The sequence below is a fragment of the Acomys minous genome, assembly GCF_964271855.1.
Source record: "Acomys minous genome assembly, chromosome: 3".
In the NCBI taxonomy this organism is placed as follows: Eukaryota; Metazoa; Chordata; class Mammalia; order Rodentia; family Muridae; genus Acomys; species Acomys minous.
Window position 1 is genome coordinate 136,398,064 of NC_140485.1, and position 26,859 is coordinate 136,424,922.

Here is a 26,859-nt window from a genome sequence, read left to right on the forward strand (position 1 = left end):
CTCTCTTACTAGTCAGCTGGTTTTCAGCCCAGCACATAAGCATCCATTGTCACCAAAGCAAGGGCTTTACTTCCACAGATTCTTAACCCAAAATATCACCCCAGCAGCCCTCAGTCTTTGCTTTTTCCTGAGAGGTCATAAGCTAGACCTCCGTTGTCTGGACTTCTTCCAAGCTCCACAGAACAGCCCATTAAACTCTTAAGCCTTTTCAGTCCAAATATCCAAAATTCCACAACCCACTCAACAAACATGATCGGACAGCGCAGCAACAACTCACTTTTTTGGCACCAGTTTTGTCTTAGTTTGCTTTCTCCCAAAAACTATGATAAAACATTGAACAAAAGCAGCTTGGAGGAGTGTTTTCTGTGTGTGTGTTGTTGGTTTGGTTTGTTGTTGTTTTCTTTTCCTTCCCCTTACACTTCCAGGTCACCGTCCATCAGGAAGTTAGGACAGGAGTTCAGTCAGGAACTGAAGCAGAAGCCGCAGAGGACTGCTACTTACTGGCTTGCTTGCTGACTCACTTTCAGCTGCTTAAGGATGATGCCACCCACAGTGGGCTGGCTCTCCTACATTAGCTATCAAGAAAATGCTCACAGGCTAATCTGATGGAGGTAAATCCTCAATTTAGGTTCCTTCTTCCAGGTTGAGTGGACAAGGTCAGCCAGCGCTGTTTCTAACGGTGATTTCTATGCCTTCAGAGATGGGCAAGATGACCGAGAGCCTGCCTTAACAGATGAAGGGTCTCTCCAGCTACTGTCCTTTCTTTTTTCTTCCTTTTTTCTTTTCTTTTCTCCCCCCCCCCCCCCACATGAGACAATTAGGAGCTGTGGACAAACTAAAGCCCAAACTAAAATCCGACACATGGGGTTAAAACAAAAACATATTAACATAACATAACTGAGTTTACAAAGAACCCAAAGCTTGCAGCACTCAGCCTTCTCGTATAGAAGACTGACCCTTTCACACTTCGACCCAAGAAGCAGGAAACTCCCAGCCTTATCCCCTCAGGAGTGACCAGAGCATGAATGTCGGTGATTTCTATCCTTCACCCTCCCCCACTTCCCAGCTAAGTCCAAGGGCATTCGTCTTATGTGGGTGGCCTTGGGAGATGCCATTTTGGGAACTGAGCCGAGGGCATTATAAATACTAGTGAGCACCCTACCACAGGACATTTTGGTTTCTTGTTTGGTTTGTTTCTGTTTGTTTGCCTTTTGGTTTTAGGCGTGGCACATGCTGGCTAAGTGCTCTGCCATTGAGCCCATTCCTCAGCCTGAATGTCAGGATTATGTGGCGCTCATTACATTTGCTGCTTTGATGAGATTCATTTGAAAGGTCTGACCTGTTACCCACCCAGTGTGGTGGCACATGGCTGTCATCCGAGTACGTGCGAAGCTGGGGCAGAGGATCACAAGTCTGAATCCAGTTGTGCCATGTGGTGAAACTTCAACACCTTGAGTTTCTCCATTTACAGTAAATTTTCCCATAGAGTTGGTTTTTGCTATCTATGTACTTGTAATGCTAACATAGCTTCCACTAGAGACTTAATTCTGCCTCACCCCACCCCCACCCTCCCCCTCTTTAGTTTTGTTAGCTGGGATAGCACACTTTCTGCACTTGGTTCTGAATCTGCACACGCATGTGTCCGTGTCCTGTAGCGGGTACGTGACTTCCCCAGGCACGCTTCCCAAGCTCCAGGAACATGGAGGCCAGCTTGTTTTACCTGAGCTCGCCTGTGGACTGGCTCTGGCAGTACCACCCTCCCGGCAGCTCCCTGGGAAGCAGTCAGCTGCTGTGCAGCCCACCGTGCAGCCACGCACTATGCTCATTCTTCCTGGTGCTGTTCGCCCAGGACTTGTGAGAAGAGGAGAATAACCATTTTTCTCCATCTCTGCCGGATTCATGACATGGATGGGGATGAGCCTTACGGGGGATCCAACCCTAGTCAAGTGGCCTAAGTGGCTGGTTCAGATTATCCATGGAGTCCAAGGCCCAGCCCCATGGGTGTCCAAGGCTCAGCTCCAGAGTCCTGATGGCTCACCACACCTGTCCCTCCTGGGGTCTTTGCTTCATGTGCTCTTGGGATGGAGGGTTCCTGTTGGGGACTCGGATTGCCTCCTGACTCGGCACAAGCTGTGCTCCAGCATCGCAGGCGCGTGCCAGAAATGCAGGCCCACCTGTGTGGCGTTCTCCCCGGTGATGTTACAGGGTCTGCTTTCTACTGCTCTCCTCATTTCTCACCTGCTGGTAGTGATATGTTTGCATTTAAAGGCCAGAGCAAAGAGCCTTCGCCCTCCTTGTGCGTAGGGCGCGTGTGTTTTATTTCGGTTAGGTTGTGGTTAATTCTGAAGTATTTGCCGGCAGTGTCTTCTAATAATAACCAATTTGGTCACATTTCAGTGTGGCAGTTTCTCAAGTTACAGCCCAAGAGTTCCTTGCCAGGATTTCAGGAGTGAGGCCTTTGAATGTACAAATATGTGCTGGATCTGATCCCCCAGCTCTGCCCAAGCTGAGTCAGCAGCAGCGGTACCCTGCTGATGCCCGAGAGTCCTGTGTGCTGGCTTGGCTGGCCTTGCCTCCTGAGCCCCCTTGAAGATGTCTAACAAAGCACAAATGCGAATCAGCCCACCCTTTGCAGCTTCCATTTAACACAGAGCTTTTTGTTAGCTTCTCCTGCCTGTGCTGTGCATGCAGCCAAGGGTACAGACTGGGAGAGTGGTGTGCAGGGTAGGTGTGCTCCTGGCCGGGCAGCTGCTTGTTTGTTTGCATTGCTCATGCCTCTGCCTTGCATTTTTTAATGAATGTCTAAGGGCGTGTGCTTCAGGGTCTTGCTCATGCTCCATTTTGGTTTTTTGCCTCTGGCCTGTTGTGTGTGGAATTAGGTCACTCTCATCCGATGGCCATGGATAATAGGTTAGGACAAAAAATACCAGGTAAGATATTCACATGAATGCCTCATCAAAGTGACACAGCTTTCTGGCAATTCTTGTGTGGCATTGGTTTTTATTATAGGAAGGTACCTCTTCCTACCTGTGAGAGCTAAACAGAGTTGTATCAAATACAAAGGCAAATTCCTCCCACTCCTGTTTTTGTTTTCATTTTTTCCTTTTGTTTTCTTTCTGCTGTTTGCTTTTAGGTTGTATAAGCGTCGTGAACTTTGATGATGAGGGTGGCTCACCCACCTTCCCTGGAAGTGACAGCTGGCCAAGTGACAGTGAGGGCTTTGTTAGGTAGGCCAAGAGTCCAGAGAGCTTAAGAGAAGAGTCTAGTGAGGAGAGGCCTTTGAGTCATCTCTTAAGCACTGCCCTCTGTGCATTTCTCCCTCCTCAGTAAGCCCCCTTCCCTCTGCAGCTGGTCCTCTCCATCTCTGTCTCTATCTCTCTTCTGTCACTGTCTGTCTGTCTGTCTGTCTGTCTGTCTGTCTGTCTGTCTCTCTCTCTCTCTCTCTCTCTCTCTCTCTCTCTCTCTCTCTCTCTCTCTCTCATACACACACACACACACACACACACACACACACACACACACACACAGCTCCTCCGCAGCTGTCCCTTCCCAAGAGCTGACACACCCCTGCCTGGCAAAGGCCCCTTGTTTCTGTGCTTTGGAAAAGCTTGCCAGGGTGAAGCTTGCCAGAGATGGCCTGTGTTCTGTGAGCTTCAGTTCCATAGCGTTCAGCCTCATCCCACGTTGCAGAGCCTGTCATTTCAGCTCCTGGACGGGGAATTGTTCATCCAACTTGCCGCCAGACAGCAAATGCACATTTAAAAGGGTGTGTGCTCGTGCGTATGTGCGTGTGTGCCTGCATCTGGAAATAGGTTTGCTGGGCTGCTGTGTGGCATTTAAACAGCCCAGCCTGTGCTCAGTGAGAAGCTAAGTGCCTTTCAGAGCTGCAGCTACAAACAAGATATTCTAAACTTTCTTACTTAATTTGATATTCACACAGCAGATTCAGAAAGGATGCTGAAACGGGGAAGAGAAAGACGAATGGCAGCAAGGAGTTAGTCATGGGCATAAGTGAGCAGGAAGGATTTTAGTGAGAGGAAATGATAGGTTCCTGAAGTCATTTGTCAAGATCAGTGTCTATAAAATGAACCACAGAGGGTGCAAACCAGTGTCACTCTTTTATTTAATCTATTCTTCATAGACTTTTAAATCTTTCAAGGCTCAAGCCAAGCCCATCTTTATAAATACATTTTCCATGTTTTAATTTATCCTTAATAAAGCACAGGGTAAATTACAGGTTTATTTTTCTGTAAACATTTCCAGGCCAATTTTCTTTTAGCATTGCAAGTACTGGGCTGCACGTGGTATTGCGGTGACAACACCGTTTTGTATGTCTGCACCAGTCTCCTACCTGCTGAACGCTCGTCCCATATATCACGTGCTCCATTTTGGCTTCTCCGGAGGTAGAAATTCTGTGACAGCTTGTTCCAGGGGGAATGCATGCTGCTTATTGGCAAACTGAACAGGCAAAAGGAAAAAAAAAAATTAAACACAAAATGCCATTGATAGATCCATGTTTCTAATCGGTGGCTACACAGAAAACATCAATTCAGCATTTCTACAAACTGAGAGAACTTAGCCAGTATTTTTTCCCCTTACAATGTAAAATATTTGTGTGTTAAACAAAGCAGTAATTTCCCATCCTTCACAAATGATGCTTAGCAACAGTGAGGGAAGCAGACACATGTTCTGCCTTTGAGAGATGGAGGGAGCTTGGTGAGGGAAAGTGTGGCATTCAGCCTCCCCTTTGCAGCCTGCAACAATTCATACCAAGATCCACCCCTGTTTTGAAAGAGCCCTGCACTCCAGGGTCGCGCGCATGCATGCGTGGCATGGCACGTGCATGCGCACACACTCCAGCTTTGCCTGTGATACCTGCACTATATTTAGCCAGTGGCGTTCTTCTGGCTGGGTCATGAGTGTGGTTTCTATTTTCCAAAAGTACAAGCCTGAAGCTGGTCTTCATTTGAAATTCAGCTTCTCTCTTCCTCTCCCTCTGTATTTAGAGACCATGAAGACACTAGGGACTTCTCAAGCGCATTTCCACCTTCCTTTTCACTCCCTCTTGTCCTTCTGTTTAAGCTCCTGCTGACCTCACCCCCACCTCTGGTCTTTGCCTGTGTCGGCATGTCCCTTTTCACTGCATCATCCGCTGAAGTGAGAATCAGACACCATGTTCATTTCTGGCCTTCGTTCCCTTCTGGAGCTTGTGGACTGCAGAGCTGTACGCAGCTTCTGTGGAAAAGCAGTTAACACTGAGCTCCTGTACTAAGGACTCAAGACTTGAGGGGTACAAAGCTTTTATGAGCTAGTTGAAGCCTAGAAGAAGAAAATGTCAGAATCCACTTTGCTACCTTTTGGGAAATGGCGGTTAAGTGGATAGTGCTCTGAACCGAGGTGTTCCTGAACTTCTCTAAATGGAGTGAGTCGTTGATGCGGAAGGAGGGTTCGGTCTATTTCCCTATCTTCCGATAAGCTGAGAATTGTGATGTGTTGATTGATTATAGCCGTTAGGCCTGCTACTAATCAGCTTCATCACTTACGCTCACACCCACACTTGCACCTTTGATTTCTCTTCCATAACAGGATGATGTGGGTTGTCATTGACTAATGAAGAGCAGAATTGATTTGGGCACGAGACAAACGGAATGCCGACACCAATCCTGAAATGCATTAATCTTGAATAATCCACATCTGCATGTTTATAAATGCTATAACCAGGGATGGTTGGTGTTGACATTCTCCCTTCCAAACAGAAAGTGACAGCGAGGTTTGTACTTGCAAACTGCTTTAAATGCACATAGCGGAATGCCAGGGGTGTGACCTTGCGAAGGATGCCAGCGCAGTGCTGCATGACTGGTTTAGTTGCATGCTGCTGCTGCCTCCTGTGTGCCCAGACGGCCAGCCTGCCCAGCTGCATGTCCTCCGTTCCTTAGTTTATCACTTTCTTGGTTGGTTGATTCAGTCCACAAATTAGACTGTGGACATGTTTCTAGGAACGTGGGGAACACACTGGACCTGTGTGTGGAGGTCCGTGTTCTCACAAGGTATGAGAAAAACGGGAAGCACGTAAACGAGTGTGCTCTGAGTCTGGGAGATGTTTTGGCAGTAAAGCATTCAGCCTGGAGATTAGATCCCCAGATCAGGCTCGAGAGTCAGCTTAATTGACAGGCCCTGCCTTAATAACTAAGGCAAGTACATTATAATTAGGACATGTGGTCCAGGTTAGGCGTTAAGGGGCCATCCCGGCTGCTTGGTTAAAGAGCAAGGGCAGAATCGGGGCCTGCAGGCCACGGCAGGATCCTAAGGAAAGTAATCACAGTGTCTGCACAGTACGCGTGTGGATGAGGAGGAGGAGGAGGTTAGGGATGAAGAACCTGGAGAGCCATGCTGTTACAGTAGGAGATGCAGGAGCAAGGATGTAAACAGGAGGTCTAGCATCTGACTATTAATCATGCAGGGGGACTTGTTGCATTTTGGTTTGTTTTGTTTGTTTTGTTGTTGTTGTTGTTGTTGTTGTTGTTGTTTAACAAAAAGTTAGGTGTAAGGATGTGGACCCAGGGGCTGTATTTCAGTGCGAATGCTAAGTGCAAGCCTGTGGGGTCTGAAGTGAGATGTAGCGGTGTCTAGCCTTGTCATCATGCTCAGGGGGCTGGTGGCAGCCCAGACTGCTGGTCCCCACTCTCACTTTCCTGTTCTGAAGGTTAAGCTCCAGCTACCCAGAGCCTCCAGACCGGGCCCCAGGCACACCGCATCATGAGGCCTCCTGTTACTTTTATTCTTACTATCTAGGTGACTATTATTTAGTTACTGGTCACTGCAGTGCTTAGGGATAAGGAGCCACCTCAGGACAGCACATTGCCAGTTTTGTATTTATTTTCCTTTTCCCAACCCTTCTAGAGCTAGGTTATGACCTCAGAGGCAGTGCAAAGCCGGTGAGAGCATGCAGTCATCTCAGGCCGGCATCTGTCCCCAGTGCCAGATCCTCATCTTCCCAAGTATCACTCTGAGGCCACTCCACCCCCACAAGAGCCTAAAAACTGCATCATTCTTAGAGATCTGAGCCCCAGTCCTCAGTGCATTGCTGTCTCCCCCCCCCCTTCCCTTCCTTCCCCTCCCCTCCCCTTCCCTTCCCTCCCCTCCCCTCCCCTCCTGTTTGCTCCCTTAGAAACAGTCACTGACCATACTTTCTTTCCTCTCTGCACTGCTAACTACGACTGCGCAAGGCCTTGGCCCACTCAGCTGAATTGGAGTGTACTGTGCTATCTCTGTTACTGGTGCTGTCATCCCATCCCTCAAGATCCAGCGCTGAGTCTCTTTCTCCTCACCAAATGCCTACTGATTTCCTCTTTGCAATAGATTGTGCCTTCCTTCTGTTGTGTTGTGGTTGGCCTAAAAAGTGGCAGGAGCAGCTTCCCTTGCATCAGTGGTGGGAGCACTGGCCAGCAGGGGGCGCTCAGTAGATAGTGGCCAAATTTCAGAATACCAGTTCAGAAAGGAAAATTTAAAAGGAGTCCGAGAAAAGAACATTCTGAAGTTTGTCTCGTGGCTAGCCTGCCTGCTGTGGCTGGGCCTTGGCGGTTTCCCTCTCACTGGTCACTCTGTCCGCTCTTCAGAGATTCAACAGGATAGATCATTCTATTTCCTTTGCTTTTAAGAACAGGACCTAAGAACCTAATTCTGAACCTGTGGATGTGAGACCGGCCTTCGAGTCTGATCCTTAGCTAGTGACAAAATCCCTGCTTTGGCAACAGGTTAGGAATATACTCCAGATAGCTGGAGGACACGAGGCGTTTCAGAGGTGTGCGTGATGAATACCTGGCTATGGCCCAGAGAAAGCACGGTGAGTACGTGAGGCTGTGGCTCAGAATGCACAGCTGCTTCTCCACGTTCTGTTGGCCTTTGCCACGCACCGTCCAGTTGTCCCCCATACAGAGGCTGCAGGAGACCTGCGCACAGCTCCCAGAGTTCACAAGAGCCCAGCCGCTGCCCACACCGAGCTATGCTAGACACTTAGCCCACCCAGAAGCCCCCTGCCCCTGCACGGTGCGGGCTCAGTGGCCCCTCACCCACATAGTCCTTCTCTTCAAAAGCCACTGGTTGAAGCCAAATATATGGCACAGTGTGAGCTGGGCCCCAGGGCACGTCACTCGGACAGTCCTTACCTTTAATTGTGTGTGGAGTTTCAGCCAGTAGCTCCGAGTTGAGTTTTCCCAGAGCAGCACAGTGCTTTAACGCTTACTTTTTTGTTTTTGTTTTTGTTGTTTTGTTTTGGTTTTTTGTTTTTGTTTTGTCTTGTTTGAGACCAGGTTCTCTGGGTAGCCCTGGCTGTCCTGGAACTCGCTCTCTAGACCACGCTAGCCTTGAATTCACAGAATTCAGCTTAACTTTTACTTTTAAAAGTAGTTTTGGAGCTGGGTATGTAGCTCAATTGGCTTAGTGTTTGCCTAGAAGGTGTGAAGCCCTCGCTTGATCTCCAGCACCACATAAGCAAGGCATGAAAACATATGCCTGAAGGCCCAGCCCTTGGGATCGAGCCTCGGCTCCATTACAAGGTGAAGGCCGGCCTGCGCTGCATGCAACCCTGCTCAAAAAGAAAGAAATCGCTCAGCCACCCAAGCGCTTGTCCCATAAACACAGCGACCTAGGTTTGTATCCCTGGCATCCATGTAAAAAGCTGGATTTGATGGCACACATCTGAGGTTCTAGCTAAGGAAGCAGAGACCAGTCTTAGCCCAATCAGTGCAGTCAACTTCAGTGAGTGACCTTGTCTGAAATAATAAGGTGAAAAAGGAACAAGTCAGGCTCTGGTCTGTGCATGTGCACCTACCACAGAATCAGTCTATGAGTTAGTGGAGTTTTAAGTCAAGGGTATAGAAATTTTAAGTTTTATCACAAAAATAAACTATTAGTGTAGTTTCAAATGTAATAAAGTTTTAAAACTTTTTAAAACTAGGTTAATTTCACACATAAATTGATTAATTCTATATTTAACAGAAATTAATTCTATATTTAATAGAATAGAAACTATGGAGGTTAGTAATTGATTTGTTATTATGTGTGTGTGGGTAGCAGAGGACACATGCATTAACTTTGCAGAGTCGGTTCATTCTACCTTTACCTGGTTCAAGAACTCAAACTCAGTCCCCGGGCTCTAATGGCAAGTGCCTCTACCCGCTGAGCCATCATGTCCACCCAAAACCAGTATTTTAATCTGCCAGTCTTCTTCCTGAAAGTCTAGTGCTTCTAAACAGTATGGCTTTTCTTCCTGCCTATCACATCCAGGAGTGGTGTCACCATGCCTGTTGAGTGTTGTTAGAACGCGGCCTCTGTGCTGACCAGCGTGCGTCCTCTTACCGTGTATGGGCTCTTAGGGGAGCCCATCCTGCGTGACATTTTCATACCTGCTCATGTTTACAAGCAGAATTGTCATGGAGGAGTGTGACCAGGAAGGGCACAAGCGAGCACAGCTTTGATTAAAGGGAGGGTGGGGAAGGGCGGGGAGTACCTAGCTCAAGCACTTGTCTTCATCCTGCAGGAGAGACCAGCCACAATCGCAAAGAAAGGAAGCAGGCAGGCGCTCGACTAATCTTTCTCCTGGGGGTCCAGGTGGACAAATTGGCAACCCCATTCACAGCTTTTTTCCCTTGTCCCCTTTGTATCACAAGAACTGCTAATCGGATCCATGCTGCTGCAGCAGGGTTAGCTATTAGCAGAATAAAGACAGATTTCTTCAAAAGAGCGGGCGGGGGAACCGACTATACAAAATTGCAAGGTTGTTAGAATCTTAAACGCACAGCAGTCGATTTCCCCCCTTATTCTGAATTGCACGATGAATACAAGTCTTTCATCTGTCACTATACCCCGTTCTTCACAAGGCAGCCAAATATTAAGCTTCTCAAACAAAAAGAAAGGGATCTTAGAAAGAGGAAAAATATTGAAGAGGAATAAGAATGGGTAAGAGAAGAGGAAATGAGGTTTTGTTTCTATTAATTTGTCCTGGTGAGAGAAATATAAACTGTCTGCTCTGTTTGCACCCCACCCCCCACCCCCTTACATCAAAGCAAGGATTAGAGCAGATTGGGCGGGTGGCGCTTCTGAGTTTCGTGCCTGGGGTTGCGTGTGAGTCAGACTCAGAACTACCCCTTTTTAAATAGTCACAGGGATACTATCTTCCTGGGAGAGCAACGTTATATCCAAATACATGGTCCCTGCCCTGCCACCAGAGCAGACCTTTTGAAAAGGTTATATTCTGATGAGAATACCACCACATCGTCTGCATGGTGGTTTTTGTTTTCCTGACAGTTTTCATTGCTGAGAGGAAGGAGCACAGGAAGTGAACAGAGCTGGCATGCTGAATGCTCCACCAGGGTGAGCCCCACTGTGAGCAGCTGCAGGGCTGCACTTGACCCTGGGCTCAAGAGCAGAGGTTGTCCCCACCCTGCAGCCCTGGCCCTTAGCACAGAAGGCCTGCTGTAGGAAACTGTTCTCAGACTCAGTCTTTAGTCAGAGCTCTCACTGACCTGCAGGATAAAGCCTGCGTTTGGCCTTCTAGTCTCAGACTGCGTTTACCTTATGCCTTGCAAGACCTTTGTAGTTTCTCTACTTCAAAATCACTGTGTGGAGCTGTCTATACTGCAGGCCTCTCAGGGCATCAGATGACCAACTGTTAAACTGACTTCATGTCACAAATGTGGAGCATACTGTCATTAACAAGTTAACAGGCTGCAAGCATAGCTCAGTAGGTGACGGTGCTTGCTGCCAAGCCTGGTGACCCAGCTCAGTCCACCCAACCTATACAATGGAGGCAGAGGACCAACTCCTGCAAGTTGTCCTCTGTGTCCACAGGTGCACTGTGACACCTGCGCGCCCCTACCCACCCAGGCGCACCCAGTAAATAAATAAAATAGGACTTTTGAAAGGTGGTAATAGCTTAGTATATTCTGTTTGTAATATAAACAACCAGCTGAATAATGGTACATTAATATCACATTTTTTGTTTTTTAATTGAGAAAATTAACATTGCAGATTGAAGTGCAGGTATTTGCGGGACTCTGGCAAGAGGTGGGGTTCCTTCAGAGTAAGTGTGCAACACACTCACTATTGCTCATTGCCTGCCAGCTGCTCCCTTCTCACTGTTATGGCTGAAAAATCAAGGAACCTTAGATGCGCTTAGTTCTTAAATTCTGGAGTGATGTAAGTAGTCAGTTTTAAAAACAGGCTGTCTGCAAGAGGGGCATTAGTGGCCATTTTATGCAAAAATCCACTTTCCACTTTACCAGTTTTCCCCTCTGTGACTTTAGGCAAAAGAAAACGGGGAAAGGAAAAAAGGCCAGGTGAAATGGGTCAGCAGGGAAAAGCTCCTGCCAGGCCTAATGACTCAAATCTGACCCCAAAGCTCACATGGCAGAGAGAGAAGCTGTGAAACGCTGTACAGCGTGATGGAATCCACGTCACAGATCCACTTAAAGAGGTTTAATAGGGGAATGCAGAGACCATCTCCGGAGATACACGAGAAGGGGGGGGGGAGGGAGGGAAGGAGGGAGCACGCCCCACATGGAGGGTCTGTTCTTTTATATGGCCCTGCCCAGGGCCACGCCCCCATGGCACTTAAGCAGTGACATCACAGGCAGGGGACTGTTGGAGAATCCTAACAGAAACAATTCCCCAGCATTGGAGATGTGTGTGTGTGTGTGCATACACGTACAGATGGAGGAAGGTGGAGGCGGATCGAGGGAGAGCAATGTCAGAGAGAGGTTTGTACGCTCCAAGGTTAACTTGGAGTAGTTAGGTTTGAATGTCTAAATAAAGAGTTTAAACAAAGCGGCCGCATAACAAACCCTACTACTAATTCAGGAAGATGGCTTTTCCAGTAAGTCTGAGAGATGTGTAAATCGCATCCCTGTGCAGTCCTGTTGACTAGTTGCCTCCTCAGTGATCATGCGGTGCTTAGTGACAAAGGCTTGATCTTTGTCCCTGGGCTGCTCAGTGGGTGACGACTGTGGCTTCTGAGGCCAACTGCCTGAGTTGACCCTTGGGACCTGCACAGGTGGAAGCAACTCCTACAAGTTGCTCTTTGACTTTTATGCACAAGTCATGGGATGTGTTGGGGGTACAGCACACTCAAACACGTTCTCACACACACTCTCACAAACTCAGATTCATTCACTTTCACACCCGCGTTCATTCCACTCATGCACACACACTCTCACATCCTCATACGTGCAACACTCACACGCATACACACTTTCATATACATATACCACATACATGAAAACACTCACACACATTTATGCTCATAGTCTCTGCTTTTCTCTCACACACAAGCACAGTCTCTCTCTCTCTCACACACACACACACACACACACACACACACACACGGGCCCCTGGATAGTTTGTTGTGCAGCGGCTGCTATAATTCAGCTCTTGGTCTTGTCTGCTGTAGTAACTGAGGGAGGCTGGAGCCAGGAAAGTTTTATCCTCGGGAGAGTTACCATGCACCTGCTTGCTGCGGTTATTACCTGGTGTCCCAACAGCACTGTCATCCAGAGTTTTCATCTTCTGTTCTGTTTGATCTAAGAACCAGGAAAATATTTCGGCTCTTAGACCTGCAAGTGTTGAAATTGCCAAAGAGAGTTGTGAGTCTGCACGAAGCCTGACTTGCAAAGGTCTCAAGCCAAGTTATTGTGTGACTTCTCCTGGAAAATGGGGAGCTTTGATTAACCCCAGAGAGGCCACCAGCAACCGACCAAAGAAATAAAGTGTAGCTTAGTGAGCCAGAGAGCTTACTGAGGTGACTCAAAGGCAGCCACATCCCCAGAGCTTACCCCAGCATGTGTGACGCTCATGAAAGCTGAATACCCAGAGTTCTGTGCAAGGCTTGCAAGCTGCTCCCTGGGACAGTCTCCTATCCCCGAAATCCTTTACTGCTTTTATAACCTTGGGAGGGACTTGTGAATCCTGGGAACTCTAGAGACCAGGAGGCACTCTTTGCTTTCTGCGTCTCTCTGTGGCTCCGCAGCGCACCGCAGTGTGTTCATACAAGCCTCGGCAGTGAACGTGGGAGCGTGTGCCGGTGGCCTGCCCATGCCATTCTCACTAAGCACTGCCTGATGTTTCCTGGCCTTTCAGAGCTAGTGTCCTGCATGTTTTCTTACTTATAGAATCATTTATAAGAAGCTAGCTCACTATGCCTATGGAATTCCAGGGCATCACACAGTGTTGTAAATACAGTTCTATTTTTACTGTTTCATGTCATCAGTGGCTGCTTATAAACTATCCACAATCACTGAGTTAAGTAGTTGTGGCAGAGAACATAAGGCCTGCGAAGGCTAAAATATTTACTATCTGCCAGTTTATAAAAAAGGAAGGAGGATGCCTAATTCTGATTTAGAATAACAAGATAAAATTGCATGATTACTGTTAACTCATAAAAAAAATCTAATGAGCTATTAGTCTGAGTTTGCTTTCTGGAATAAGCAGTCATGTATTCACAACAAATATGTATTGAATATTCACTGTATGTTTGGATCTGGAGATGTAGCAAAGAATGAAGGAGAAAGGGGTCTCTGCGCTTGTGGGATTCACACTATAATGAGATGTGTCATATAGAGAAAACAGAAGTAAATTGAAACTCTGTGAGTATTAATGCCAGTGTCCATCAGTGAGAAGTGTGCGGTGTATAGTGTCCCAGCCAGCCGCTCCACACCTTGCTGCTGTACTGGCTGATCTCTGCATTAGCTGCTTTGCCTGCTGCTGGGACAGAACGCTCCACAAAAGCGACTGAAGGAGGGAGGGGCTTGTTCAGGCTTAGGTGTGCTCTATCCTGACTGAGAAGCTGCCGTGGCTGGAGCTTGAGGCCATGGTTTCCTGATGTCCACAGCTAGGAAGCAGGGAGGACCCTGGCCCCTTGAATTGTGCCAGCGACAAAGGGTTTGTCATCCCGCTTCATCTAAATCAGAAAGTCTCTCTCTGACATGCCTGGAGGTTGTTTCCATGATGATCAAATGAACTGTAGTAACATCACAGCCGCATAAACATTATCACTAGTTCTCTCCCTGTAAAGTATGCACACTCTGTGTGTACCACCTTGCCAGTACATACATATTAGCCAGTTTTCTCTACATTCGGTATCAAGTCACAGTATCTTGTTTATTCCACTAAAAATACCTATTTTATTGACTGACTTGATCCAATTTTTACCTATTTTTATTTAGAATAAACACCCTCAGAATCTGGTTGTATGTTGGAAAAAAAATATTAAGACCCTATAACCAAATGGTGTTTATCCCAGGATGTCTAGGATGATTCTGTAGTAACGCTTGCATTAATATTATAGACCATGAAAATAAATATAAGGAAATATAATATTTAACAAAAATCTGATCCCCAGTCATGACTTTAAGACAAAAAGAGGCAGTAGCATTCTTGGTGTGCTGAGGTGTGTGGATCCTGGCTGAGTTTCTGTTGTGGATGGTGTGCTGAGGTGTGTGGATCCTGGCTGAGTTTCTGTTGTGGATGGTGTGCTGAGGTGATGTGTGTGGATCCTGGCTGAGTTTCTGTTGTGGATGGTGTGCTGAGGTGAGGTGTGTGGATCCTGGCTGTGTTTCTGTTGTGGATGGTGTGCTGAGGTGATGTGTGTGGATCCTGGCTGTGTTTCTGTTGTGGATGGTGTGCTGAGGTGAGGTGTGTGGATCCTGGCTGTGTTTCTGTTGTGGATGGTGTGCTGAGGTGAGGTGTGTGGATCCTGGCTGTGTTTCTGTTGTGGATGGTGTGCTGAGGTGAGGTGTGTGGATCCTGGCTGTGTTTCTGTTGTGGATGGTGTGCTGAGGTGAGGTGTGTGGATCCTGGCTGTGTTTCTGTTGTGGATGGTGTGCTGAGGTGAGGTGTGTGGATCCCGGCTGAGTTTCTGTTGTGGATGGTATGCTGAGGTGAGGTGTGTGGATCCCGGCTGAGTTTCTGTTGTGGATGGTATGCTGAGGTGAGGTGTGTGGATCCCGGCTGAGTTTCTGTTGTGGATGGTATGCTGAGGTGAGGTGTGTGGATCCCGGCTGAGTTTCTGTTGTGGATGGTGTGCTGAGGTGTGTGGATCCCGGCTGAGTTTCTGTTGTGGATGGTGTGCTGAGGTGAGGTGTGTGGATCCCGGCTGAGTTTCTGTTGTGGATGGTGTGCTGAGGTGAGGTGTGTGGATCCCGGCTGAGTTTCTGTTGTGGATGGTGTGCTGAGCTGTGTGGATCCTGGATGAGTTTCTGTTGTGGATGGTGTGCTGAGCTGTGTGGATCCTGGATGAGTTTCTGTTGTGGATGGTGTGCTGAGCTGTGTGGATCCTGGATGAGTTTCTGTTGTGGATGGTGTGCTGAGGTGTGTGGATCCTGGATGAGTTTCTGTTGTGGATGGTGTGCTGATGTGTGTGGATCCCGGCTGAGTTTCTGTTGTGGATGGCCTTGCAAGGATAGCGGCCAATGCCAGTGAAACGAGAGACTTCATCTGAAGGCATAAGAGCAGGCACGAGAAGATAAAGGTATCCAGGTATCCCCCGTATAGGTGGGATGACAGCAAATCTAAAATTGGACCAAGGATATATGAAAAATTAGTAAGTGAAATGATAGCACATCAAACAGTGGAATGGGAAGGACTTCTGAATTTTTTATTTCTTTACATTTTGTCTGTATGAGTATTTGCCTGCATTTATGGAAATATACCGCATCTGTGCCTGGGGCCCACAGAGGTCTGAAGATGGCGTCACATCCCTTGGAACTGGAGTTTATAGGCCACTGTGAGTAAGAGAGCAAGCAGCTTTGTGCAGCCACAGCCCCAGTGCCAACACAAGTGCTGCCAGTCACGGTGCACAAAGCACCTGAATGGAGTAGCGACACTAATAATTGTTCTCTGTATTTGATGTAGGGAAGTTCAGTGATTTAGGTATAAATTTAGGTTGGTTACTGTTAGAAACATTGTAAGTAAAATGCCTTAAATGTTCTCTTGTTTTGGACAGGAATCAGAGAAACTTACATAAGCTCATCTTTATACATATAAATACCAGCAGGCAGGTTTGTGTAATACCTGGGTTGGATATGCCTCTGTCCACTGGGAGAGCTAGCTTTAGTATACCATTAGCAGCAAGCCATCCTGACACAGGATCAGGAGCCAGGACTTCCGAAGTGCCTGATGGATCCCAGGGCTGGTGCAGGACAAGTGCAGAGGAGCCTGAAGCCTGGTCCTCCTGAACATCCGACACACTGCATCAGCAGAGCCCAGGGACTGACTGGAAAAGCTTCAGTATGAGTTAACAGGAGGAAAAACTGCTTCTGGGCCTTAATTTGGGAAATCTAGATCCATGTTAAAATGCCTGCTGCATTGGGCCTAATCAGGCATTAGCATCGTAATAACAGCCCACCTGTAGTCACTGAAGGATGCAAGTTGTCCAGGCAGAGCTGAGCCAGAGAGCTCTGGGTACCAGTGAGAGACTGTGCCTCAGGATACAGTGGAGAGCAATCAAGGAATACCTGTGTCCTCCTCTTACACGCACATGTGCATTATTTATACATGCCAGCTTTATATATTAAAAATAAAGCCCTTAATAAGGAGTGAAGCCCTCAAGTTCTGAAGAATTCCTACCCATTCCTAAGTCAGTTCACACCGTAGGCTAAGCCGTACAGAGCCACATCCCATTCCATCATGTCCAAGGTCACTGGCGGAACCTAACATACCATGGAGCGCTTCGCTTTTGCCACATAAGGCCACAGGGCAAGAACATAGCGTCCCTCAGACTGGAGTCTGTTAACACACGTGGAAGTCAGAGGGGACATAGAGAGCCACCATTGGCAGACACCCTTGTGGTAAACCTCATAGGCAGGATTTTCTAATAGATGCTGAAATAAGCAGTTAAAAGTTTCAGGAGATGAGGGAAATGAATAACCCGGAAGTGCACTCCAGCCAGATCATGTAGTCAGCAGGATCACCTTAATGGAATGTTCCCGGTGTCGTCCCCCCCCACCACACACACACGAAGGGATGGACAGAGAACGATATGGTGTTTCCTACGTGTGTCCCAGATTGCATGTCCTCATTGTTAAGCGATGAAAATGTGTTACTGAAGTCTGACTGGGGAGTATCATACAAAATAACTCATTAATAGGCTTCCAAAGTGTCGAGGTTATATGACATCAGGAAAGACTGAAGGACAGTAAGGGGACAATAGCTAAAAGCAGCATGGGATGGTCCTACAAACATTTGCTGGGAAACATAAATATGCCGCAGTTGCGTAAGATGGCTCCTCTCGTGGGTATTCAGCCAAGAGAGTAGAAACTGCGACAACTCAGCCTGTCACACCATTTATACAGAAGTGTCCACACGCGCATGGCTGTACGTGGTGGGCTCCTTCTCCGCCATGCTCTCGCCCACTGTACTCTCCCCAGCTTGCTTGTATCATTACAGAGAGAGAGAGAGAGAGAGAGAGAGAGAGAGAGAGAGAGAGAGAGAGAGAGAGAGAGAGAGAGAGAGAGAGAAACACGAGGCTTAACAAAGCAAACAACCCCTTGGTGTGAATTCTGGTTAAAGCTGAGTTAGCGCTCCCTGCAGTTGATCTGCTTCCTTTACATGGCCGTGTCCTCTGAAACGATTACCACACTCTGAAAAGTTTGACTTAAAATTAGCACAGATTTTAAGGTATTTACCTAATTGATTTCACTGAAGGACTTTGGTTTTTCTCCTATGGACTGTGGACACATACATTTCACGTATGCTTTGGGTCATCTGCTATAACAGCAGATGTCCCTGCATGCATGCAGGATGTCACTCCTTAGTAATTACACTTACTGTTGCATGGTAGTTATGGAGCTGGCTAAAGAGAGAGAGACTGTGAATGAAAGCAGGGAAATCCAAGTAGTTTGGATTTATTTTTCTTCAGTAACTGTTTATTTTGTGGAAAGAGTGTACTCCTTTACTGCTTTGAAGGGATGTCACCCTTCCACTGCACAAGGCAGCCCACAGCAGTGCTTAGCTGTGACAGTGTCTTCAGCATGGTGGAATGGGTTTTTTACAGTCTTATTTTTGCTTGGTATGGGAGAGCAGTGCCTTGGGTGTGTGTAGTGGAAGCCATGCTGCCCTGTGTTGACATGGAATTGCTGCTTGTTTTCTCCATGTGAGCCTGTGAGTCCAGCCTGCCATGCAGAAGCGAGCATTACAATGTAAGCACTTAGTGTCTTACGGCAGCTCATCCCCAGTGACACTTCTAAAAGTCCAATTTGGCTGTAGAGCACTTTAAAATGCTAAGTGGACTATAGACTGGGGCCATGAGGTATTTCATTTCGTAGAAAACATGTAACCCACAGTAGCTACAAAGCAATTTTTATTGATTATATCCTTGTCCGTGACCAGCGTTTGCCCTTGAAGTTATTTTAGACCAGAATTTTAAGTGAATTTATTGTACAGTTAATTATTTGGTATTGATATTAGGTTACTACAGATGCCTTGGATGAAGCCAACTGGAGCACTCGGCGCTCTCTGCCAGGCCTTCTGTGCTGCGTGGGTTGTGAGCACATCTGGGGCTCTTCATCACTCAAGATGTCTCCTGGGTGTGGCAGGAACACTCAGAAATATATACCAAGCTTTATAGCACTCTCTAAAAGTGGGGTAACTAAGCACCCACAGAACTTGAGGACTGTTTCCCAGTGATGCTTCCGCAGCCATTGCTTCTACCTGCAGTGAAAATCATCCGCTTGCACAGCCATTCCTGCAGTTACTCATGAGTGGCAGTCCTCGGAGTCAGAGCTGTCTGCAAGGGTGTCACGTCACCTCCAGCGGCTGACTTGGTGGCAGTCTTGAAGCTACTCGGCTGTGATTCTTGTTGGTAGTGTGCTTAGTTAAGGGAGATCAGTTCCTGTGGAATCCAAGTAGATAGCATAAGCTGCCGTGGTCACGTGACCACCACTCAGGGATGTGGAGGGAGGGAGGGAGGGAGTGTGCGTGTGCCTGTGTGTGTGTGTGTGTGTGTGTGTGTGTGTGTGTGTAACCAAGGGGGAATGTAGGGCACAAAATAGCAGTGCCCTGCGGTCAAGAATGCTTGGGCCATGAGAGCGGGGTTAAATGCAATACTTGTTAATTCGGCCATATGTAAACTCTGGGGCTGGAAGTTACTTAATACTGTCAATGTCTTGGATGAATCTTAATTTCAGAATTATGCCTCAGGCCTCCACATGACTCATGTCTTTCCCTTTATTTTATATTTTGTATTCTTAGATTATGGGTTGTATCTTCTTCATCCTAAGGGAGGTACTCAAGGCCTGGGAAGACATGATTCTCATCTCAAGACATTTACAGTATATGTGAAATGTAATTGAGTAAACATTAAACAACTAGGAGCCAAACAGACGCCCTTGCTGTATCAGCAACAAGAACAAGAAATTGCAGAGTAAGGTCCTGTCTTCAGGGCTAATGTGCCTCATGTTTTGTGCTGCATGGAGGCCTTCTAAGTTTCAGGTGAATCACTGAGTGCTTATTAGAAATTGATGTTACGGTCTTGATTTGGTACCAGCGGTGAGTGAATGCCAGCCCTTTTTCATGTCTGTCCTGTAGGGATGAGTTCAGACTCGTGAAGCTAAGGTTGGCTGGCCATCTTGGGTTTGTAGACATGGTGAAGGACGTGTGAGAATGCAGCCGCTCCATGCCTTTGATAATTCATTTAGAAGCAGTTTCTTGGGTATTTGTTTGTTTTGTTTGTTTATTTGTTTTTGGTTTGGTTTGGTTTCTCTGTGTACCCTTGGCTATCCTAGACTTGCTCTGTAGACCAGACTGGCCTCAAACTCACAGAGATCTGCTTGCCTATGCCTCCCCTAGTGCTGGGATTATATAGGTGTGCACCACCATGCTAGCTTGTTTGATTGTTTTTTAAAAACAGGTCTTTTGTAGTAAATATCTTTATCTTCATTATTTTACAGGGAAAAAGAAATAATTGACTTTTTTAGCTCTCTTCTCTGTGTCTTTTATGATTATAAACGTGAACAGTAACTCTTTTGATTTTGTGGTTGCAGTGTTAATATAAATCCCCTTTTCCTCCTGTTTTTCAGGCAGCCAGATGCCTCCTCAAGCACCTGGGAGCCAGTCAGAGTCCAGTTCCCACCCTGCCTTGAGCCAGTCCCCAATGCCACAGGAAAGAGGTAAGTGCCGAGACACACCCGCACCCCACTGTAGGCAGGCTCTTTATAATGTGTGAAAAGATAGTGCTTCCTGCACATGAGCCACACGCACATGTAACAGCCATTACGAAGAGGAGGGACCCAAAGAATGTGTTCACAGAGCACCCTGAGATCTCACCCGCACAGGCCCATCTCGTCACATGTTCGTTCTAATAAAACGGTGACTGTATTTGTGTGTGTGTGTGTGTGTGTGTGTGTGTGTGTGTGTGTGTGTGTGTGTGTGTGTGTAGGAAGATGGCTTTAACCACTCATTCCTTCCTGTGGTATTTACCAGCAAACTTTAAGCATGTAATAAGATCTTGTATAAAATCATAAGGTCTTCAGACTGGAGGCAACCTGACAGAGCACACAGTTCGCTCCCCGAGGGAGGCCACAGAGTTCATATGTAGCCCTCACTGGAGGTTCACTGGCGTCCAGGTCAGCCAAGGAGCATGTGCTTTCCTAATGCTTCCAAAAGGATGTTGCCCCACATTTGCAGACTCTCCGTGGCTTCACTGGGTGCTGAACGTCACTCCATGATGTGTTTGTTAACGCCTGGTGTCCCTCAGGCTTCTATCGTTGTCCTCAGTGGGGAAGTACACTTGCCGCTGTAGCAGAAGCAGGGAGAGCTGATTTTAACCCAGGCTGGCATAGAGAGGAGCTGCGCTGTCTGCACTGCACAGCGCTGCCAGGGCAGAGGTGGTTTTGACCTAGTTCAGTATGGACCAGGTGTTCTGTATGCTCTGCTGCTGTGCCTAGCCACTCCTGCTTGTGGATCAGATGTGCCCTCTTTTCCACACCAGCAGGCTTGGGGTAGAACTTCCTGGTGCTGGTGTTCCTGGGAGATTAGTAGAGATGATTTTGAAACTTTGGAGTGTGTGAGAGTCACGTGCACATTGTGACTCCCACTTCTGGGCCTGCCCCAGATTTCTTATCAGAAGATTAAGGAGGCACAGTTTAGTTAGTCAGCATTGTTTTCAAGCTTCCCGCTGTTGCCAGTGCAGAGGGCGCGTGGAAGGGCTATGGCGCATCGGTCCTGCCTTGTGTCTTGGGTCTGAAGTCCGGCAGTGAGGCAGCCGAAAGAGGACACTTTCCTGCACTGGGTGCCTACCTGTCAGAGCAGGCCGAGCGCTAGCAGGACATAGATGCCTCTTGTTTGGAGGCCCTAAGATACTACATGCAGCGAGCGCACCTCCTGAGAGAAGCCCTCACAGCCCTTGGAACAGCATTCCCAGCCCTTAGAACTGAAAGATTTGAGTGTGCAGAAACACAAGTATGAAACCCCGACACCCTTGCAGAAGCCTAGCTAAATTAATGGTAAGGGATTTCCTCTGCATAGGCATCATTGTCTTTGTCAGTTTTCCCTTAGTGTGGTTTGGCTAATACACTGGATACATGGCAGTCTGGGCACTGACAGCAAACATTTCCTTCAAATAGCAAATTAAGTAATTCTGTAAGTTGCCAGATCTGAAATGTTTTCTATGAGCCTGTTCCCTAAACCTCCTTCTCTCAAAGACTTCTGGAACCGTGGCTACACAGCTTCCAAAAAGCAAATTTTACTTAAAAAAAAAAAAAAAGCTACTGGGCCTGGAGTGATGGTTCAGATGGTTAAGAGCACTGTCTGTGTTTCCAAAGATCCTGAGTTCAATTCCCAGCAACCACATGGTGGCTCACAACCATCTGTATGACATCTGGTGCCATATTCTGGTGTGCAGGTGTACATGCAGAAACAACATTGCATGCATAATAAACAATCTTTTATTTTTAAGCAGCTATTAATTTAAATAATGGACTGGTGTATATGAGTTAATTTTCCTTAAAAATGGGTGAAGGGGATTAAAAGAAAATAAGTTCATTATTTGTTAAAATTTAAGAAATATTTGATATAAAAACCATTTCTTATTTTTACTATCATCTATTGTGCACTAAGCATGTACAGCCCTGTTCAGTGGATGTAAGAACACGCCTTTAGAAATTGCCCGATTTTGATTCCTGTGCATTGAAGTGATTTAGCACTGTTGATGTCCCTACAGTTGGCGTCTGGCAGCCTTGTTTAGGGAATGGACAAAAACAGCAGATAGTACATACATCAGTTTTCAAAAATGTCCTCCTTCAGAATCATGGATTTTGGTAAAACTAGATAAGTGCATAGGTTCTTGGCTCCTTAGGCCTGAAATAACTGAGTGATTTCCTTTTGTGTTTGTTTTAATGAGATGAAGGTGAAATAATAAGATTCCATACTTCACTTCCTTTTATGTATGTATATTCAAGACATATACTTTCTTTGATATTAAGGACTATAAAAATACTTACAGGCCCACAAAAGGATGCTGTGCCTCCTCTGTGGAGTGCAGTTTTCTGAGCTCTTCCTCAAGTCCCCATGATTCCCCCAGTGTCCTGGAGCCAAGTCCCTTCAGGCCTAAGATGCTGAATTCTTTTAATTTTTAATAATGGCATTATCCCTTTTGCTTGGCCCTTGTGTTCTTCCTATATCAATAAATAGCGCGCCCCATTCAAGAGAGGTTCACAACCGTCAGAGGCCCGTGGACCTAGCAGCTTTGGTATCTGAGGCCATTATGGTGCCCACACCTCCTGAAGGATGGTTTCTAACTTGTGCAGTGTCCACTCGTCCCTCACACGGGTGGCTCTGTCGAAGGGCATCGGTCATGCAGACCTTCCCCCACGTTGTACTTTGATGAAGGTGACCAAGACTCACTCCAGTTTGTATTTTCCTGCTGTAGAAGGAAGGTGGTTGTACCTACACACAGATGTAACAAATGTAGGCTACAAAACGGAGAGAAATGCGTTGATGTTGATTGGCCTCTCCGTTCTTTTCTGTGATGGTGGTTCTCGACCCGAGGGTCAAATGACCCTTCACAGGGGCTGCATATCAGAAATCCTGCATATCAGATATTTACATTGCAATTAATGACAGTAGCAAATTACAGCTATAAAGTAACAATGAAAATAAATTTGTGGTTGGGGCTCACCACAACATGAGGAACTGTGTAAAGGGTCTCAGCATTAGGAAGGTTGAGAAACAGTGGTCTATGGTGTTCTCTCTACAATTTCACCTATTTTCCCACATAAAACTCCATCTGATACTTCACTACTGGAACTTTTAATAGCTCAATTTAAAAAAAAAAAAGGTCAAACCTTGAGTTTGATATTCTGTATTAGCATGTGTTTGTCAGCTCTTGTCAACGTGAGTAAGACGTGATGTAAGTAATTTGACAGGTAAAAAGATTTAGTGGGTTTGGGGTTTCGGGGTTGATGCCCAAGATCAGCTGGCTGCACATCATGGCAAAGATGGCGCAATGGAGCAGAGATTCCTCACCTCCTGACATAGCTGGATGGAACAAGGTCAGGGCAAGACAGGCTCCACTGAGGGACTTCCCCCAGCCAAGCCCCACCTCCTTCCTACCTCCCAACACTCCCATCTAACTAGGAACCTGCCCGGGGATGAGGCATTAACTCAGACTGGATGTACCACCGAGGAGCCAAGGCCTCAGCACAGGAGGGCTCTGTGGAGCATGGCACACATTAACTGCAGCATAACACATTTGTTACTGGTTCTTGTTTTAAACCAGATCTTTCCATAGAACTCCCGCAACAGTGCAGGATTGCATTCATCTGGACAGACAGTAGAGAGTATAAGAAAACGGTAGCTTAGGACTCAGGCTGATTGTAGGCCCGCTTCTTTATTTTTAGTGTGTACATCTTATGCTTTCTAAGGAGCAATTTGGAAAGGCTTATTAATGGATGACTTGTCTCTCAGGAGGGCTGGGGCCGAATGTAGGATAGTCATCTGACTGGATAAATACATATAAGTACTAGCATCAAAGTGATCATGTTTTTAACCCCTAAAACACGTTAAGCCTAATGAAACTGAGAAATGCCCTTCTGGTTTATTGGATTAGCAATTAGGTAAAAACATTGAAGGAAGCCTTATTTATTTGGACAGATGTAGAGAGGTCAGAATTAATTTTTTTGCAAGCCTTTTAATTGAATTCCCTTTTAATTTTCACAGTGGTATCTAGTTAAATATTCATGGTGGTGCTGGTGGCTTTCTGGAGGACTGCACTGGAATGGATTCACACAACCAGCACGGCTTGTTTAACCCTTTTCATCTAGTGTGCCAGCAGGGACTTCCCGAGCGTGGTCCCACAGTATCTGAATAATTAGAAGGTAGTAATGAGGATTTAATTAGTCCTTGAGATAGGTTGGAACAGAACCCCTAAGAACTGTCCCTCTCGGACACGGATTGCGGCAGAATTGATGGTGCTGCTGGCTGTGATGTGCTGGAAAATGTATTCTGTGGCTTGCGGCAGTCCTTTGGCACCATTGTGTGAGCATCAGATCAACATGGGAGGCATCCTGGGTGAAGTCTTCCCAAACTGTCGAACAGCAGTTCCGACCTTCACTTTCTCTCTGCGCCGACCTACATAAAGATCTTGTTTTCTTCTCCATGTTCAGAAAGAGGCGTTGCCATAGCAGCATGAGGGCTAACCATCCCTAGCCGAGGACCACTCCTACTGTAACAGATTCCAAGATCAACTGAGTTGGATCAGTCCAACCAAGAGAAGAGCGACAAAGTGTTGGGTTTTTCATAAATTTTAAGTATTTTGTGTGGCCAAACATCGTAGAGTCTTTGGTCATTGTTTGTCAACAGGATCACACAAAAAAAGAAACGTTTCCCTAGAATCTGATCTTTGCAAGTTTTATAAATAAAAGTAGTCTAGTACCCAGGAAAGCGTGTGACACAAGTGACACAGGGGGTGTGGTGTGCATTGAGAGGCTTCTTCGGACTGCTGCTGACAGTCAGAGCTCCAGGCTGTGCCTGCCTGTTAGTGCGTAAGTGTGTGCTATTGCTTTATGGATCTCTTCTATTTATACTTTATGTGTATTGGTGCATTGCTTGCGTGTAAATCTGTGCCACTCTAACCCTGTCTGAGAAATTCTCTATACACTGGTTCTGGGAGCTGCCAAGATCATCTTCCTGGCTCTCTCACTAATATTTCAGTCCAGATCACTGACCCATTTTTAGCTTCAGAGTCAGTGTTTGGCAGGGGTGAGGTCAATGAAGAGGCCCCTGCATGGTGGGTCCTCTTCTCCCATAGGTCGAGTGCCACCAGCAGAGGCTAGCAGCCCTCTAGGGCACCCACAGCTGGGCAGCGTTGGAGTGTTCATAAGCTAGAGCTTCACTGGGGGCCAGACTGTGGCCCTCGCCACCTCAAAGCCCAGTGCTTTGTATTCCATGTGCAGGGTCTCCTTTCCACCTGCAGATGCGTTGGGACCAGAAGACCTGGGTTTAGTGGCAATCTTTACGTTTAATCATTTTATGACCATGGACCTTTGGTGAAATCTCTGCTTCCCCATACATAAAACGAAGGTGAGACGTCCTTTGGACACACTGCTCATAGGGAAGACCCTCACGTGGCAAGTGTGAAGCTTTGGTTATTACTAAGGTGGACGTTGTGCGGTCGCTCAGGTGAGGTGGGTGAACCCCACAGAGATCACTGTCTGTGTCTTTTGGATGTGATCAGGAGCGTTTGCGATGCTTCTTCAGCACAGCAACACGCTCACCCTCATGGCTCTCCACTCTGAAGACAACTTTTGCAGTAGACATTTGCAGAGAGAAAGGCTGAGCGCTCTGTCCCCCGTCTACCATCTGGGCAATCAGTCTGACCCTCCCCTGCCTCTAATTTACCCAGTGATAGATGATGCAAGTTTGGATGTAAGTCAGCAGCCTGGAGGGAGTGGGGCGGGCAGGGGCGGCCTAGAGGCTGCTGTGAGGCCTGTGTGTGGAGCTCCGCAGGAGCAGGGAACCAGTGAGAGCTATTCTGCCAGTTAACCTAATGGCACAGCTGGCACAATGCGGGGGGCCGGGTTAAAGCCTGGAATGGGTCATTAGTTTCAGTCTTCCTTGGAGCAGTTCATGTTGTAAAGAGAAACAGGCAGGCAGATAAACACTGAAGATATTAAAATGTAACAAGAATGTTCCCTCTATCTGTTTCTCTGTCCAGATGGGAATGTGACACCTATTTGTAAAGAGAAATGGCCCTGTCTGCGTTTCTAGTTGAGGCGCTATTGCTGAGATGGTGCCGCATGTGACCACTATGTCACCCGTGTGATGTGACATCTTCCGTTGAACTGGCTTGCAGAAACAAGGCAGCATGAAAATAGATTGTCCCTGTACAAAGGAAAGCCATGCTTTGGTGTTGATGGCTTTGGAGCCTGGTGTGTCTTCCTCCTGTAGCTCTCAGCAGCTGACGCCTCAGCCTTTGGTGAAGCAACTTAAGGTCGGGGTGACTGGGGCGGAGCTCTGCCATGTCAGCCTGGGGCTCTGTGCAGTTTGCCTCCTGTACAGAAGAACCATGATGTGGGCTTGCCGATCATAATTGACTCCCTTTCTCCAACAGCCTTTGTAGAATTTGTTGCCCCATGAATAGGAGGATTAACAGTTGGAGGCCAAGACCCTGGTTAAAATTCTTCCAGTTTAACTTTGGGAATTCCCTGTCTTCACCTTCGTCATCCTTTTGGCTTCCAGTTTTCAAAGGCTTTTAGGACCAGAGAGAGATTTCCAGTGCATGGTTCTCTTACTCAGTCTGTCACTGGCAAGTGGAGTTCTGAGAGCCTGGCGCTGCCAGTGTGGACTCGGAGCTGCCTGTCTCTTTCCCATTGT

The 26,859-nt window shown here is 47.0% G+C and overlaps 1 protein-coding gene across 7 annotated transcripts in view; it reads left to right on the top strand.

The window, feature by feature from the left end:
- Positions 1-26,859, top strand: part of ARID1B (AT-rich interaction domain 1B) — a 356,628-nt gene that overhangs the window by 254,314 nt on the left and 75,455 nt on the right. For all 7 annotated transcript variants that reach the window (XM_084777436.1, XM_084777433.1, XM_084777431.1 and 4 more), the window contains one exon: positions 20,067-20,156. In XM_084777436.1, the coding sequence (XP_084633562.1) occupies positions 20,067-20,156 (90 nt within the window). The remainder of the gene's footprint in view (positions 1-20,066; positions 20,157-26,859) is intronic.